The sequence below is a fragment of the Vicugna pacos genome, chromosome 12 (assembly GCF_048564905.1).
Source record: "Vicugna pacos chromosome 12, VicPac4, whole genome shotgun sequence".
In the NCBI taxonomy this organism is placed as follows: Eukaryota; Metazoa; Chordata; class Mammalia; order Artiodactyla; family Camelidae; genus Vicugna; species Vicugna pacos.
In genome coordinates, this window is record NC_132998.1 from 58,722,859 (window position 1) to 58,735,424 (window position 12,566).

The following is a 12,566-nucleotide window of genomic DNA, read 5'->3' on the forward strand; positions in this document are numbered from 1 at the left end:
ACGCCACGCCCTGAGGAGCCCTGTGAGGGTGCTGGGAGAGCCAGGCGGAGCTGCCTGAAGGCATCTGGGGCCCCCACCCTCCACAGAAGGGCTTCCTGGGCTTTGAGGCCTTGTTGTCAACCCCGCCCTGAAGACCAACCTGGGCAGCACCACCCACTGGCTCGTGCATTTGTTCAGTGGGTCTGGCGCTGGGCCCGCTGGGCGCGGTCCAGCCTCTGCCTTTTCACACTGGTGCAGCTCCAGCCCTGGCACCACCTCCTGCTCTGCACAGACCTGAGCATGAAACCCTGTTCCTTGAGGTCACCTCCAGAATGGCCCCACCAGCCCCCACCTTATGTGACAGAGAGAGGAGAAACAAGTGGCCTTTGACTCCCTGCCCCACCTGCTCCCAAGGGCACAAGCCTGGGGCAGTGGGCTGAGGCAGCAGCACCCCCTCCCTTAGACCCTGGTGTCCGTGTCCCTGGAACAAAGCCCCCAGCAGCTGCGGGCGCTATTTTTGCCTCAAGAGCTGCCTTCTCAGCTGTGGCTGCCACCCCCAGGGGAGGAGACCCGGGTGGTAGGTGGAAGAACTGCTCTCCGGGTGGCGCCTGTGCTGGGGCCGGACAGGAAGACTTCAGACCTAGAGCTCTAAGAACCACTTCGGGAGGCGGGGAAGGGAGGGAAGGTTCCCTGGTGCCAGAGGAGATGGGCAACACCCTGTAAGTCAGAGCAGCACAAGCAGCTCCCAGGCCACGTTTATTAGAACCCAGCAGCCCTCCTATCAGAAGTGAGATCCCTGAGGGCCCACTAACTGTCCCCTCCACAGCTAACAGCCCAGAGGGCCTACTTGGGCCAAAGCAGACAGAACAATCAGAAATGTTCCTTTCCGGCAGGTAGATGGCACCCCCTGAGCCTGCAGGTGTCAGCGCCAGTCAGTGAAGATCCTCCCCTGGGCTTTCAGCTCGCCAGCTCCATCCCAGCCTCCCCCAGACTGCACTCCCGAGCCATCCTGAGCCAGGCTGGCTGCACCATGCAGGGCAGGCTCCGGAGGCCAGCAGAGCTGAGAGGAGGAGGCTGGGCCCAAGGGCCCCTCCTGCTGTGCCCTCCTGGAAGCCTAGCTGCCAAAGTATTCCTGCTGGAACTTCTGGAAGTCCTCCTCGGTGAACACGGTGCCCTCGGCCTTCTTCTTCTTCTTAGTCTTGGTCACAGGCCGGTCACAGGCCTTGCGACCCCGGTTCTGGAGCACAATCTGGGGGCATGTGGGAGTCAGGAGCCCTGGGGTGGGGACTCCTAGCACATGAGGGACCGCCACTTGGAGCCACACACCTGGCACAGCTGACCAAGTGCTGCCCTCTCACACTGTCCTGGGCAGCAGGGCACATCATTTCCACTTACAGAGGAGGCCAACAGGAGGTACCCACAGGGGCCACAGGATAGTAAGGCCAGGCCCAGACTCCCACCTTCCCGCCCCCCACCCCTGCTCGACCCAGCTCTGCTCTTGGCCCCCCCGGGAAACCCTCTCACAGTCCAGCAGTGTAGTCCAGCTCCTAGGAGCCTGTAGGGTGGCTCAGCTTCCACCCTCTGCTCAGGACTGAGACTCCCACAGGTCCCAGGAACAGCCTCAGCAGCCCCCTCCCACCCCTGTTCCTTCCCACAGCTCAACCCCTGACAAACCTGCTGGGTGACAGATTCAGCCACTGTGCTCCTTGCACTGGTCATAAACCTCAGGTTTACGTCAAGGTAACCCCGACGCTCTCGCTTCTGGAACTCAGCTGTGGGTGGTAGGCAGGGTGGCATCATTTCAGACTCACTCCCTGGAAGCCTTCCAGGTCCCATCCTGACATTTCCCCACTCCACCCATACCCTCCAAAGGCCCCATCGAAGCCCCATCGTTCCTTCCGAAGATTACTGCAACAGCCTGGGCTCTTCTGTCAAAACCACACTCTACAAGATCCTGCTCAAAGTCTCCCTTGGTTCCAGTTGCTCAAGTGATTTATTCAACCCATACATCCTGAGCACTTACTCGGTATGGGGCACTGTTCTTGATGCCAGAGCACACAGCCAGAAACAGAACAAACTTCTGCCCTTAAGGAAGTTACACTCCATAGGAAAAGGGATGGTAAACGAGAAAAACTGTATTTTAGAAGGTGATGGTTTTATGGAGAAAAAGAGACTAGTAAACAGAAATGAGGAATGCTAGGGAGCAGGGTTGCAATTCTAAACAGAAGGGCCTGAGAAGGCCTTGCTGAATTGAGTTCTGAGCAAAGACTGGAAGGAGAGAGTGTGCCCAGGTTGGGGAAGAGCATTCTGTATAGAGGCAATGGCCAGTGCAAAGGCTCTGAAGCAGAAGTGTGATTAATGTGCTTGAAGAACAGAAAATGGCTGGGATGGGGAGGGGACAGCCCTAGGAGACAAAGCTGGTGGGGGAGCAGATCACGTGGGGCCTTGTGAAGCAACGTAAGAATGCGGAACTCAGGCTTTCACCGAGTCCGATGGGAGCCACTAAGGATTTGGGGTAGAGGAGAGTCAGGTCTGACTTAGGATTTTACAGGTCACTTTGGCTGCAGTGGTGAGAAAAAGATTACAGGAGTGGAGATAGGGGGCCAGTTAGGAGGCATCTGCAATAATCCAGGCAAGAGGTGATGAAGCTCAGACCAAGGTGGCAGCCACAGAGGTGTTCCTTAGATTGGCCACCCAAGCTCGAGGGTCCTTGCACTCATCAGTAATGTGCCATGACAGGCAGTGGGAGGACGGCTGGAATGGAGGGGTGGCCTCTGGCATCGGATGTTCCTGTTCCACACCAGCATCCTTGGTGCTCAGCCGAGTCCCACCTTCCTGCCTCCACACTTTGCTCATGCTGTTTCCTCCTTGGAATTCATAGACTTTTAACAAATACTCAAACACCTTTTATGCACCCGGCCCTGGGGATTCAAAGACACACTGGGAGCTCACCAAGTCCTGTCACATGTCAAAATATCCCACCATTTTGCCCACAGCTACTCCCCTTCAAGTCCATACGTCTTGTCAAGTGGCACCATGTCCCCCAACATGCTCTGTTAGAAACTGGGCTCCATTCTCGCTGACTCCCTCTTCCTTCACCCTCACAGCCACCAATGCTCTCTCCTCAGCGCATTTTCCACTCACACCATTCTCTTGTTATGTCTGCACCATCACCACTGCCCAGGCCACAGCACCTCCTACTTGAATAGAGTAAGTGACAACAGGGCTCTGGAGACACACTGCCTGGTTTCTACCTGTACCATCTGCTTGCTTCTGTATCTGTAAAATGAGGGTAATGATAGTACCGACCTCCCAGGGTTGCTGCGAGGAATTAAATGAACAAACATTTGTATGAGGCTTAGAACAGTACCAGGCACAAGGAGTATTAATTTTATTAAATGCTCTGTCTCTGACCCTCGTTCACTATATGTCCCCTTTACCAGGCTTCTTTCAAATTTTCAAAAGCAATAAAATTTCTGACTCCGCATATGCCGTTCTCTCTAGAGTACTCTTTCCCTAGCTCACTCTTATACTTCCTTCAGGTCTGGGCTTAAGTGTTGCTTCCTCAGAGAAGCCTAATTGGCTTTTTATTCTAGGTCCCTCTAAGAACATCACAGTTTTACTGCATAGACCTCATTACACTTCGCAACTATACGCTGATTTCAACTCTTTGATGCTTCTCTTCCCACTAGGACTGTAGACCTTGAAGGCCGGGACGATGTGATTCGTTCACCTCCGTGTTCCCAGGGCGCTGCTCCGTGCCCGTCGCACAGTAGGTATTCTAGAAATGCCTGGGGAATGTTTCAAACCCTGACTCAAGCGCTGCCTCCTGCAGGGAACTGCCCTCAACCCCCGGAGCAGCAAGCACATCCAGCCCCTTCCCAAGCTCACCTAGGGCCGACTTGGGCACCTTTCCCTTGGCCGAGTTCCGCAGTTTCTGGGCCTGGGTTGCCTTCGCCTTCCGGGTCCGCTTCATTGGAGCCGCGCTGGGCTTAGTCTGGCTTGGCGCAGCCCCAGGGGCTGTAGGGGAAACGAGAGAGGATCGGACCAGGTTGGAGGGCGATCAGGGTTCCCATCTCACCAAGGCTAAGCCGGCCCTGGATCGTTCCGCACCCTCCTGACTCCTGTCCCCAGTCCTGCCACCTTCCCGCCCGGGTTGGACGTCCCTGGGTAGGGCCTCCTTACCTTCGGGAGTCCCCAGCAGCTCCAAGCCCCGCCGGAGCAAGGCAGCCGACATTGCTGCGTTTAGCCCCGCCCACGCGCCTCAAGTACTTCCGCCTTGGCCGCCCTCGTTGTCTCGGCGGAAACCCGAGCGAAAATGAAAGGTTCCGCCGTGGGCGGGCGGAAGTGCCCACTTTCCTTAGAACGCCTGCGTTAGGTTTACCACTGGGAGAAAAGGGGGCGGGGCGTGGAGGCGGGGCCAACGCGCCGAAGGTCGCATTTGTCGTCCAATCCCAAGCCAACCAACCCTTTGCGAGCCAAGCCCTCGCCTTCTCCCGGAAGCCGTCCACCACTAGTCCAGCTTCGTAGGTCAAGCCTCTAGGGTCTGGCCTCTCGGTAGTGGGCGAGGCCGGGGGCGCGGTGGAGTGTCAGTCGTCTCAATTTTTACGAAAAAGGAGAATGTATTTTTTGAAGTTTTTTTTTCATGTTCTTCAATCAGAGCAACGTATCGCACAGATCGAGTTTGACATGAAAACCCAGCTGTCTTCCATGAAGCCAGACATTAAAGATATTTGCAAAAATGCAAAACAATATCAGTGTTGTCCCACTAGTCTGTTTTGTTTTGGAAAATACAACTATTTTCATTAAAATATGTCACTAATGTTAATACGTGAGCTAGTTATTATTATTTTAAATGACTTAATAAATATTTTTAAACATTCTCTGTTTTAGTTTCTAACGGTAACTGTCGTTAGATATTTACACAGACAGAAGTTCTTTGGGATCCTGAATTTTCTAAGAGTAAAGAGGTTCTTAGAACAAATAGTTTGAGAACTTCTGATCTGGATATTAGTACCCTGGTACGGAGGAATGCTGTCTTGTTCACTGCCCCATCTGCAGCTCCTAGCCTGGTACCTGGCATGCGGAAGGCACTCAATAAATGAGTGGTGAATGATGAGGAACTACTGAATTCTCCAGGCAAACATGTTCTAAGGTCCTTCTGTATATCTGACACTGTAAAGTGTAGACTATGGAGATGACTCACTTGTTTCTTTGTGAATGAACCTCACTAATCTTCATCAGCTAGTCCAGGAGGGAGAGAAACACCTAAACAGACATTAATAATAACAAACACAATGTCAAAGTGCTGTTTTAAAGGTTTACATTTGTTAACAGACTTATCACTCCCTGCCCCTGACTCTGACGTATGAACTTCCCGATTTACAGATGAGGAAACGGGGGGCACAGAGAGACCAAGGAGCCTGTCCAGGTCACGCAGGTGGTGTCAGAGCTGGGAATAGAGGCAGACAGCCCTGCTTGAGCATTCATGTACTGCTGTCCTGTGCCAGCCACCCAGGAGAGTACTGCTAAGGCCCTGGGTAGGGCCTGTCAAGCCATGGAGGTCAGGAGGCCCCTGTAGGAGAAGAGCAGCTGGCCAAGGTGGGAAGAAAGTGTCCCAGGCAAGAGGACTCCATAGTGAGGGCAGATCCCTTGGGACAAGAGTGACCCCAGAGGAGCAAGGGGGACAGGACAGTTTCTCTGGCGGCAGTCTCCATGGATTTGCCCTGAGGGCTGTGTCGGGTGCCTGGAGCCCAGAGAAGTCAGCTCTTTTTCCTTGCTTCTGAAATGGCCAGATTGCTTTCTTATTTCTTTTATTCGATTTCTTTTTATTATATTTGTTTATTTTTCATTGACTATTCCCTACGCACTCCCCCCTGTAAACTCTACAAAGGCAGGGATCCTTGCTTTGTTCTCTGTTACATCTCTAGCGCCTCCAACAGTACTTGGCATATAGTAAGGCCTCTGTAAATGCACGAATCAGACGGATGAAGGCAGAGATGTCCAGGTGGTCGTGGGATGTGTGAGCCTGCCCCTCAGGAGGGCAAAGGACCAAGCTCGACCATATCCCCTTTCTCCTACGAATCTGGGATGTATTCCAATATCCTAGCTAAGCGAGGGATTCCGGCTTCGTTTTCAGCTCTCCGGACGCTGGTAGGGCCAGATGGCCACTAGGTGGCGCCGCAGGACAGCTTTCTCGCAGGGCGCGGCTCCACCATCCCGGTCCACCGCAGTCTAGTTGGGGGGTCCTGGTAGGAGTGTGGGATCAAGATGTCCTTCGGCGTCAGCCGGCTCTTGGTGGCCAACATTGCTCTGGCTCTGGCTTCCTGCTGCCCCTGCCCCGCAGCCTTCCGGGCTAGACAGTCTTCCTGGGCTTGACCTGGAGGAGTGTGTGAAGTTGAGGCAGAGTCACCAGGCTGGGCATCCGGGTGGGGAGGGGAGGAGGCCCTCTTCCGGAAAAGTGTGCAAAGGACAGCTGGTCACTCACTGTTAGCTGGCTGTGCGACCCTCGGCAACCCCTTAACAGACAGTGCCTCAATTTCCCCATCTGTTAAATGGGCTTAGTTCCCTAATAAAGAGTGTATGAGGAGCCAGTAAATTAATACCGGTAAGGAACTGGGTAGGTCAGCACCCAGCAACTGTTCATGGCCGATATTACAGACATGTCCACCCCACTCTGAGCAAGAGCAAGAATGAGGTGCTCACATTTGGGCACCTAAGAAATGTCAGGCCTCCCCTGGACTCCTGATGGGACAGGCTCAGGGATGGCAGCTCCCTCCTGCTCTGTCCCTTTCTCTGGGGTGAGGCTGGGGTTATGAAGTCTCACAGGTGGGTTTCTGTCCTGTTTGCCTGACGTCTAGGTGAGCTGTTTACTGATCTCAGCCTGTTTCCTCATCTGCAGGTGGAAATGCTGGGCTCCCGCCCTCCCCTCGGTGCCCCTCAGTGCCCCTCGGTGCCTGCTCAGCCACACAGAAGCAACATCACGGTGAGGTTAACTCCTCCCTATCTCTGTTGCCTGCATGCCCCATCCATGTCTCTTTCTTGGCCTTTCTGGAACAAGATTAACCTCACCAGGCCTTGGGGGTGGGGGTGGGGAGGGCTGAGGCTCAGAGAGAAGTGAGGTCTTCTGCAAGGTCACAGGGCACTTCAAGAGCAGAGTGAGGACTAGAACCTGGGTCTCTGAGTCCTGAGCAAGAGTGTGGTAAGTGTGAGTGAGCGTGAGCATGGCCTTTCTGAATTGTGTGTTGGAGGGGGCATCTGGGGTCTTGTAACTTGCTTTTTCTTTTCTCTCCCCATCTTTCTGTGGCTCTTAATCTTATCCTTATCTCTGACTGTTGTCTCTCTGTGTCTCTGCCTTCTCTCTCCTCTCTCTGTCTCTGAGTCCTCTCTCTTTCTCTTCCTCAGTCAACACCCCTGTCTCCCCCACCACCACCCAAAGCTCCTGGCCTCTCTCCACCTTCAAACTGAAAACCTAGATGGAATTTCCAATTGCCTCTTCCCACTGGCGATTGCAAGTCTCTGTAGTCCAGCGTCTCTCTTCCCTCCGCCGCCTGGCCCTGCATTACTGCTGAGGTCTCTCTTGCTTGCCCTCCTCCGACTCCTGCCATCAGCGGCTTTGAAGTGCATTCACAAGAGCGCTCAAGAGAAAATCCATTTCTGCACTGTCTGGTTCTAAATGGATGGGGAGTGGGCTCCTTTCGGCCTCTGGTCTCATCTCCTCCTCTCTCAGGCTCCCTGGAGCTTTCTTTTCTAAAAGGTGATGCTCGTGTCTTCATCTTATTTCCTCCTGACCAGGCTGTCACCAGGCCATCACTCCTCATTTCCTCCTGGATGGGGAAGGGGGCTGTGGAGCAGAGGGAGGTGTTGGGGGATGGGTGGGGTGGAGGGGTGGTGCTGGGAAGGGAGAAAAGCCCAGGGGACTGGGGCTGACACAGATGTTCCGGGCTCCAAAGCCTAGGCTCACACAGCTGTGTGCCCAAAAGCAAGCCACCTTCTTTCTATGGGTCTGTTTCCTCCTCTGTGAATTGGGCTTTGAGAAATATTGTCTCGCCCTCCTCCCAGGACTGAGATTGGTGGAGGCTCAGAGCTCCTGGCTCCTGGGTCCTGAGGTCTGGAGGAAGCACAGGTTCTGGAGCCAGGCTGTATAGGTTCCAATTCTGGCTTTTTTATTCACTAGCTGTGTGACCTTGGGCAAGTTGCATAACCTCTCTGTGCCTTGGTTTCCTCATCAGCAAGTTGATTATAATAATGGTCCCTACCTCGTAGGGTGGCTGTGAGGATTGAATGTGAAGTGCTTGGAATAGCACACTGGGCACAGGGTAAGTGCTGTGTGTTTGAAAATAAATGATTGCCATGTGGGCCAGCCGTGTGCTCTTGGGACCTGTGCCTGCATCTGTGCGCGTAACCTTGCATGTGTATGTAGCTGCTGGGACTCCTGCTCTTGTGATCAGCACACAGGGAGAGTAACGCTCAAGAGCCTGGAGCCAGCAGATCTGTGTTCAAATGCAGCCTTTGCCACATACTAGTGCAGGGACCTGGGGAGGTTACATGGCCTCTATAAGCTTTGCAAGGGGTTTCGTGGGGGCTGGCAGTGTCTCCCCTAAGGATCTGTCATGGGGGGAGGGTACAGTGGGAGGTTGCATAGAATTAAGCACTGGGCCTGGCACTTAATCATCTGTTCACTCAACAAACACTAGGAGCCATGTTGTGTACAGGAGGGTGGATTCAAGGTGAACCAGGGACTCCATCCAGGGCTGGTGGTGCTCAAACAATCATGTTACACTCTCAGCATGTGTGAGCCTCTTTTGCTCTCGAGGGCCTGTGTTTGTGACTCCAGGGTTTGTGGGGTTCAGGGTGGCACCCACAGACAGGCCCCAGGGACAGCAGCCCGACTTGGGAGGGAGAGGTCCAGGCAGAGGCTGAGTGGCTTCTTTTCAATGATTTGAAAAGATAAAATTGTTGGCATGACTGATTTTAAAAACTTAATAAAGTTACAGGAAGAATCTACTAGAAATTCTCCACGGTGTTCTAGGGTCAGATAGTGACTCTGGGTAGGGGTCAGAGGTGGGGTCTTTTTAATGGCTCCACCCTGACCAGCCAAAGACACAGCTCTGCCACTAAGTTGCTGTGTGACCTTGGTACATCCCTTCCCTCTTGGGCCTCAGTTCCCCCCGGGGTAAAATGGGAGGGGTCCCGCAGCCCTGACAGGCCCCCAGGGCCACTGAGATGTCGAGAGGTTACAGGGAGAGGAAGGGTGAGCTTGGAAGAGCCAGGGGAGGGCTTGGGGGCTCTCAGCAAGCTAACATTCCTCTTCCCAACCAACTCTTACTCTGAGACTCACCAACGTGGTGGGGTCAGATGAGGGGTCCTTAGGCAGAGCAGACTCTGGGGGCTCGTAATCATGGTGAGATCTGGAGTAAGTCCCTTCTCTGGTCAGGGCCTCAGGGTCCCCATCTGGCCAGGGAGGACAGACACTAGGGTTATGGAGGTAGAGAAAGTGTCAGGATAGGGCTCTTCAAGGGGCAGAGGATGAGGAGTGGGAGGACTTCTGGCTCCCAAGGGGAAGGGGAGGGTTCTGTCCCTTCCAGCCTCAGCTTTTAAATTCTAATTACATCTCCATTAAAATGCAAATTTCCAACAAACACCCGGAATGGAGGCTCTGTTGTCATGGCAACTGAAGTCTGAGGTGGGGAGAAGGGAGCCGGTCTCCATCTCCTGAGCCTTCCTGACCACGCTGGGGCCTGCCTAGGAACCTCCCTTCTCCCCCTCTCAGAACTCTGAGCATCTCATCAACAGCTTGGGGGTCCCCTGCCCTGAGGCTGGGTCTTCAGGGGAAGGCAGCTGGGTAACTTTGCTGAAATCATTTTCCTTCTTGGCCTCAGTTTCTCCATCTGCGAATTGGGGAAAATTTTATAGGCCTCTCTTGCAGGTTTATCCTGGAGATTCAGTGAATTAATGTGCAGGACATCAGGGAAGGGAGATCTGCCCTCCAGGTGCAGTTTCAAGGTATTTGACGAAGCCATGGCCTGGACCCCTCCTCATGTGGAATCAAGGTGTCTCTTGCCTTGGAGTTCTAGTCTCTGCTCCATCCCTGGGCTAAGAGCCAAAAGGTGGTATGAGAGGGACCTTCAAATCCTGTGTAGTCTCAGTCCTGCAGGTTGAATCTTCCCTTACACTAACACTGTAGCCATTTGACTTTATGGTCTTCTTTCCTTGCAAGGGGAATATGGATGTCTAAAAATTGGTGGGGGGGGGGATCTTTTTGCCCCCAGGTGATCTGAAAACAAGGGAGGATAAAGAGAAAGAACTTTGATAAGGAAAAGAGCTGACAAAAGGAGCAGGAAGGGATGAATATATGGAGGAAGAAGTTGTTTCCCTTTTTGCCTCTGCTTCTAGGAAGCTCAGATTGAATAGCATTATTATTGTATTACAGTGATAACTGTAACTGATTACATTATTATATTACATGACTATATTATTCAACTGTAGTAAGTGTCCCTTTCAGCTTTCAAGTATATCTAGCTCACTCCTTTTCCCTAAATGATTCTAATCTTTTATTTCACTTTTTAAGAAATCCTCTTTAGAAATAGCTAAGAGTATAAATTATAAATTAACAATTATGACAGAGAGAAAAAGAATGAGCTTGGACTGTTCTGTGCCAACCTTTCAGACTCTAAATTTCCTGGTGATTGTGGCCTTATGCTAAGTGGTAGAAGGGGAAGACGGGGGTGGGGATGGGGTAGGGAGAATGGAGGGTGGAGGGTGAGGGGTAGGGAGGGTGGAGTTGTGGGGAGTGATGGCTGTAAATGCGTCTGATGATTGATTTTAAGTTCCTAATGCTAAGCTGGTAAGATTGTATCCCCGCAAGTGAGGCTCAAGGGGCTGGCCTTGAAGGGGCCAGATATTGAACAAGACGGGAGCTCAGTTCTTAGAAGAGGCCAGAGAAGGTGCATTAACTCCCTTACCAACAGTGTTGGTGTTTACACCACCTTCCCTACCTCTACTGCTGCTTCCTTTGCAATTGGGTGGGGTCAGAAAATGAGTTCTGGATGATGGAGTGTTGGTGGACGGGATGGTGCCACTCTGGGCCTGGCCTGGCTCTTGAAAGCATCCCTTGCAATCTCCAGCTCATTTTCCTTGCTACCATGACCTTGGTACAATATATTGTGGATGGCAGAGGACTGTCCAGTAGGAATGTGATGCATTTAAGCAATAAAATATTGTTGTTATAGTTTTTAATAGCTCTGAGATTGCAGGATCTATTTGTTGCCCCAGCATAGTCTATCACCTCCTGACTAATATACCTCACTGTTCCCCTTCTGACAGTCCCCCAGGAGCCCCCAGGAGGTCAGGCTGGGATGACCTGTGTCACGTGAAGTTTGTGCACAGAGGTAGAACGAGGAAGAGCAGGCTTTGTCATGGCTTCAGGGTCCTGAGTCTGCTCGGTGGTAAACCCTGGTCCCCTGAGGGCTCAGGCTTCAAGAAAGCGGAGGACCAAGAAGCCTGGAGCTGGGACTTGAGGCGTATGGGTGGACTGAGACCTCGGCCAGGCCCCGGGGGCTTTCTCAGCCACAGAAAAGGAAACCCCAGGGGCCTGAGATGGCTTAGAAGGGGCACTTAGAGAGGAACAAGGGTCAGAGGCTGGGGTTCTCATCCTGTTCACGTCCTTGCTGGCAGCCCAGGACAGTCAGCCCCCCTTGGGTCTCCTTTGCCAACATGTGAAAAGAGAAGGTGTGAAGTGTCTGAATCTCTTCTCCCCACACAGGTGGAGCTGAGGGTGCAGGGGACAGGGGCTGGGCGGGTGGTAGGGACTTCTCTGGACCCCAGAATCCTTAACTGGGTGTGTCCTGAGAGGCTGCATCCCAGTGAGGAGCCTGGAAGCAAGAGTCAGGATGTGGCTGAAAGGGAATAGCAGGATCTCCCGGGAGGGAGTGGAGTTAGAGATTTGCACCAATAATTCCACCCAGGACCCCCAAAAGGGGACAGTCCATTCCATCCCACCCCAACGGGTCCAACCCAGACAAAACTCCCCAGGGGTCTGCTTTTGCCTGCCCTGTGCTAGGCTTTGGAGACACAGAAGAATCTGTCCCCACCACCATCAAGGAGTCTTGGGGGGAAGATGTGTGGCAGTGCCCCTTGACTGAGGAGGAGGGGACAGGAGGGAGGGAGCATCTGTCCAAAGCCTTGTTACCCTGAGCGCAGGACTGGCTACTTATCTGGATTCCAGTGCAAAATAAAAATTCAGGGCCCCTTGTTCCAAAACTATTGAGATGGTGAGCTGAGAGCAGAGCATTAAACCAAGGATGAGGCCCTTGTGAACACGGGGATGGGGGTGGGGGACGGAAGCCCTGTGTGACTGCACATGTCGACCCCAGGGCCGTTGCCCTGTCCAAGGGCACAGGTTGCCTGGAAGGGTTTTCAGCTTGGGCTTTTTCTAAGGCATCACCCACCGTACCTCACCCCACCCCAGCACAGAAACCAGACGCCTGCTTCAGGTCCTGGCTGGAACCAGGGGCCAGAGACTCACCCTGCCGGTGCCTAGGTTGACTCACCTGCAAAATAAAAAGAATAACACCCACCTCCAAGGG

General features: G+C 53.2%; 2 protein-coding genes across 2 annotated transcripts in view; one reads left to right on the plus strand and one right to left on the minus strand.

Moving 5' to 3' along the window:
• Window positions 1-722: 722 nt before the first annotated feature.
• On the minus strand, window positions 723-4,318 carry RPS19BP1 (ribosomal protein S19 binding protein 1). Its single transcript, XM_006207101.4, has 4 exons — window positions 4,165-4,318; window positions 3,871-3,999; window positions 1,654-1,751; window positions 723-1,228 (listed from the first exon to the last, which is right to left on the minus strand). The coding sequence occupies exons 1-4, from the start codon at window positions 4,214-4,216 to the stop codon at window positions 1,094-1,096; spliced, it is 414 nt and encodes a 137-aa protein (XP_006207163.2). The 5' UTR covers window positions 4,217-4,318; the 3' UTR covers window positions 723-1,093.
• A 1,075-nt stretch (window positions 4,319-5,393) lies between these two features.
• CACNA1I (calcium voltage-gated channel subunit alpha1 I) overlaps window positions 5,394-12,566 on the plus strand; it is a 126,668-nt gene continuing 119,495 nt past the window's right edge. The window contains exons 1-2 of the mRNA XM_072973559.1: window positions 5,394-5,580; window positions 6,881-6,964. Coding sequence (XP_072829660.1) covers window positions 6,887-6,964 — 78 coding nt within the window. The 5' untranslated portion in view covers window positions 5,394-5,580; window positions 6,881-6,886. The remainder of the gene's footprint in view (window positions 5,581-6,880; window positions 6,965-12,566) is intronic.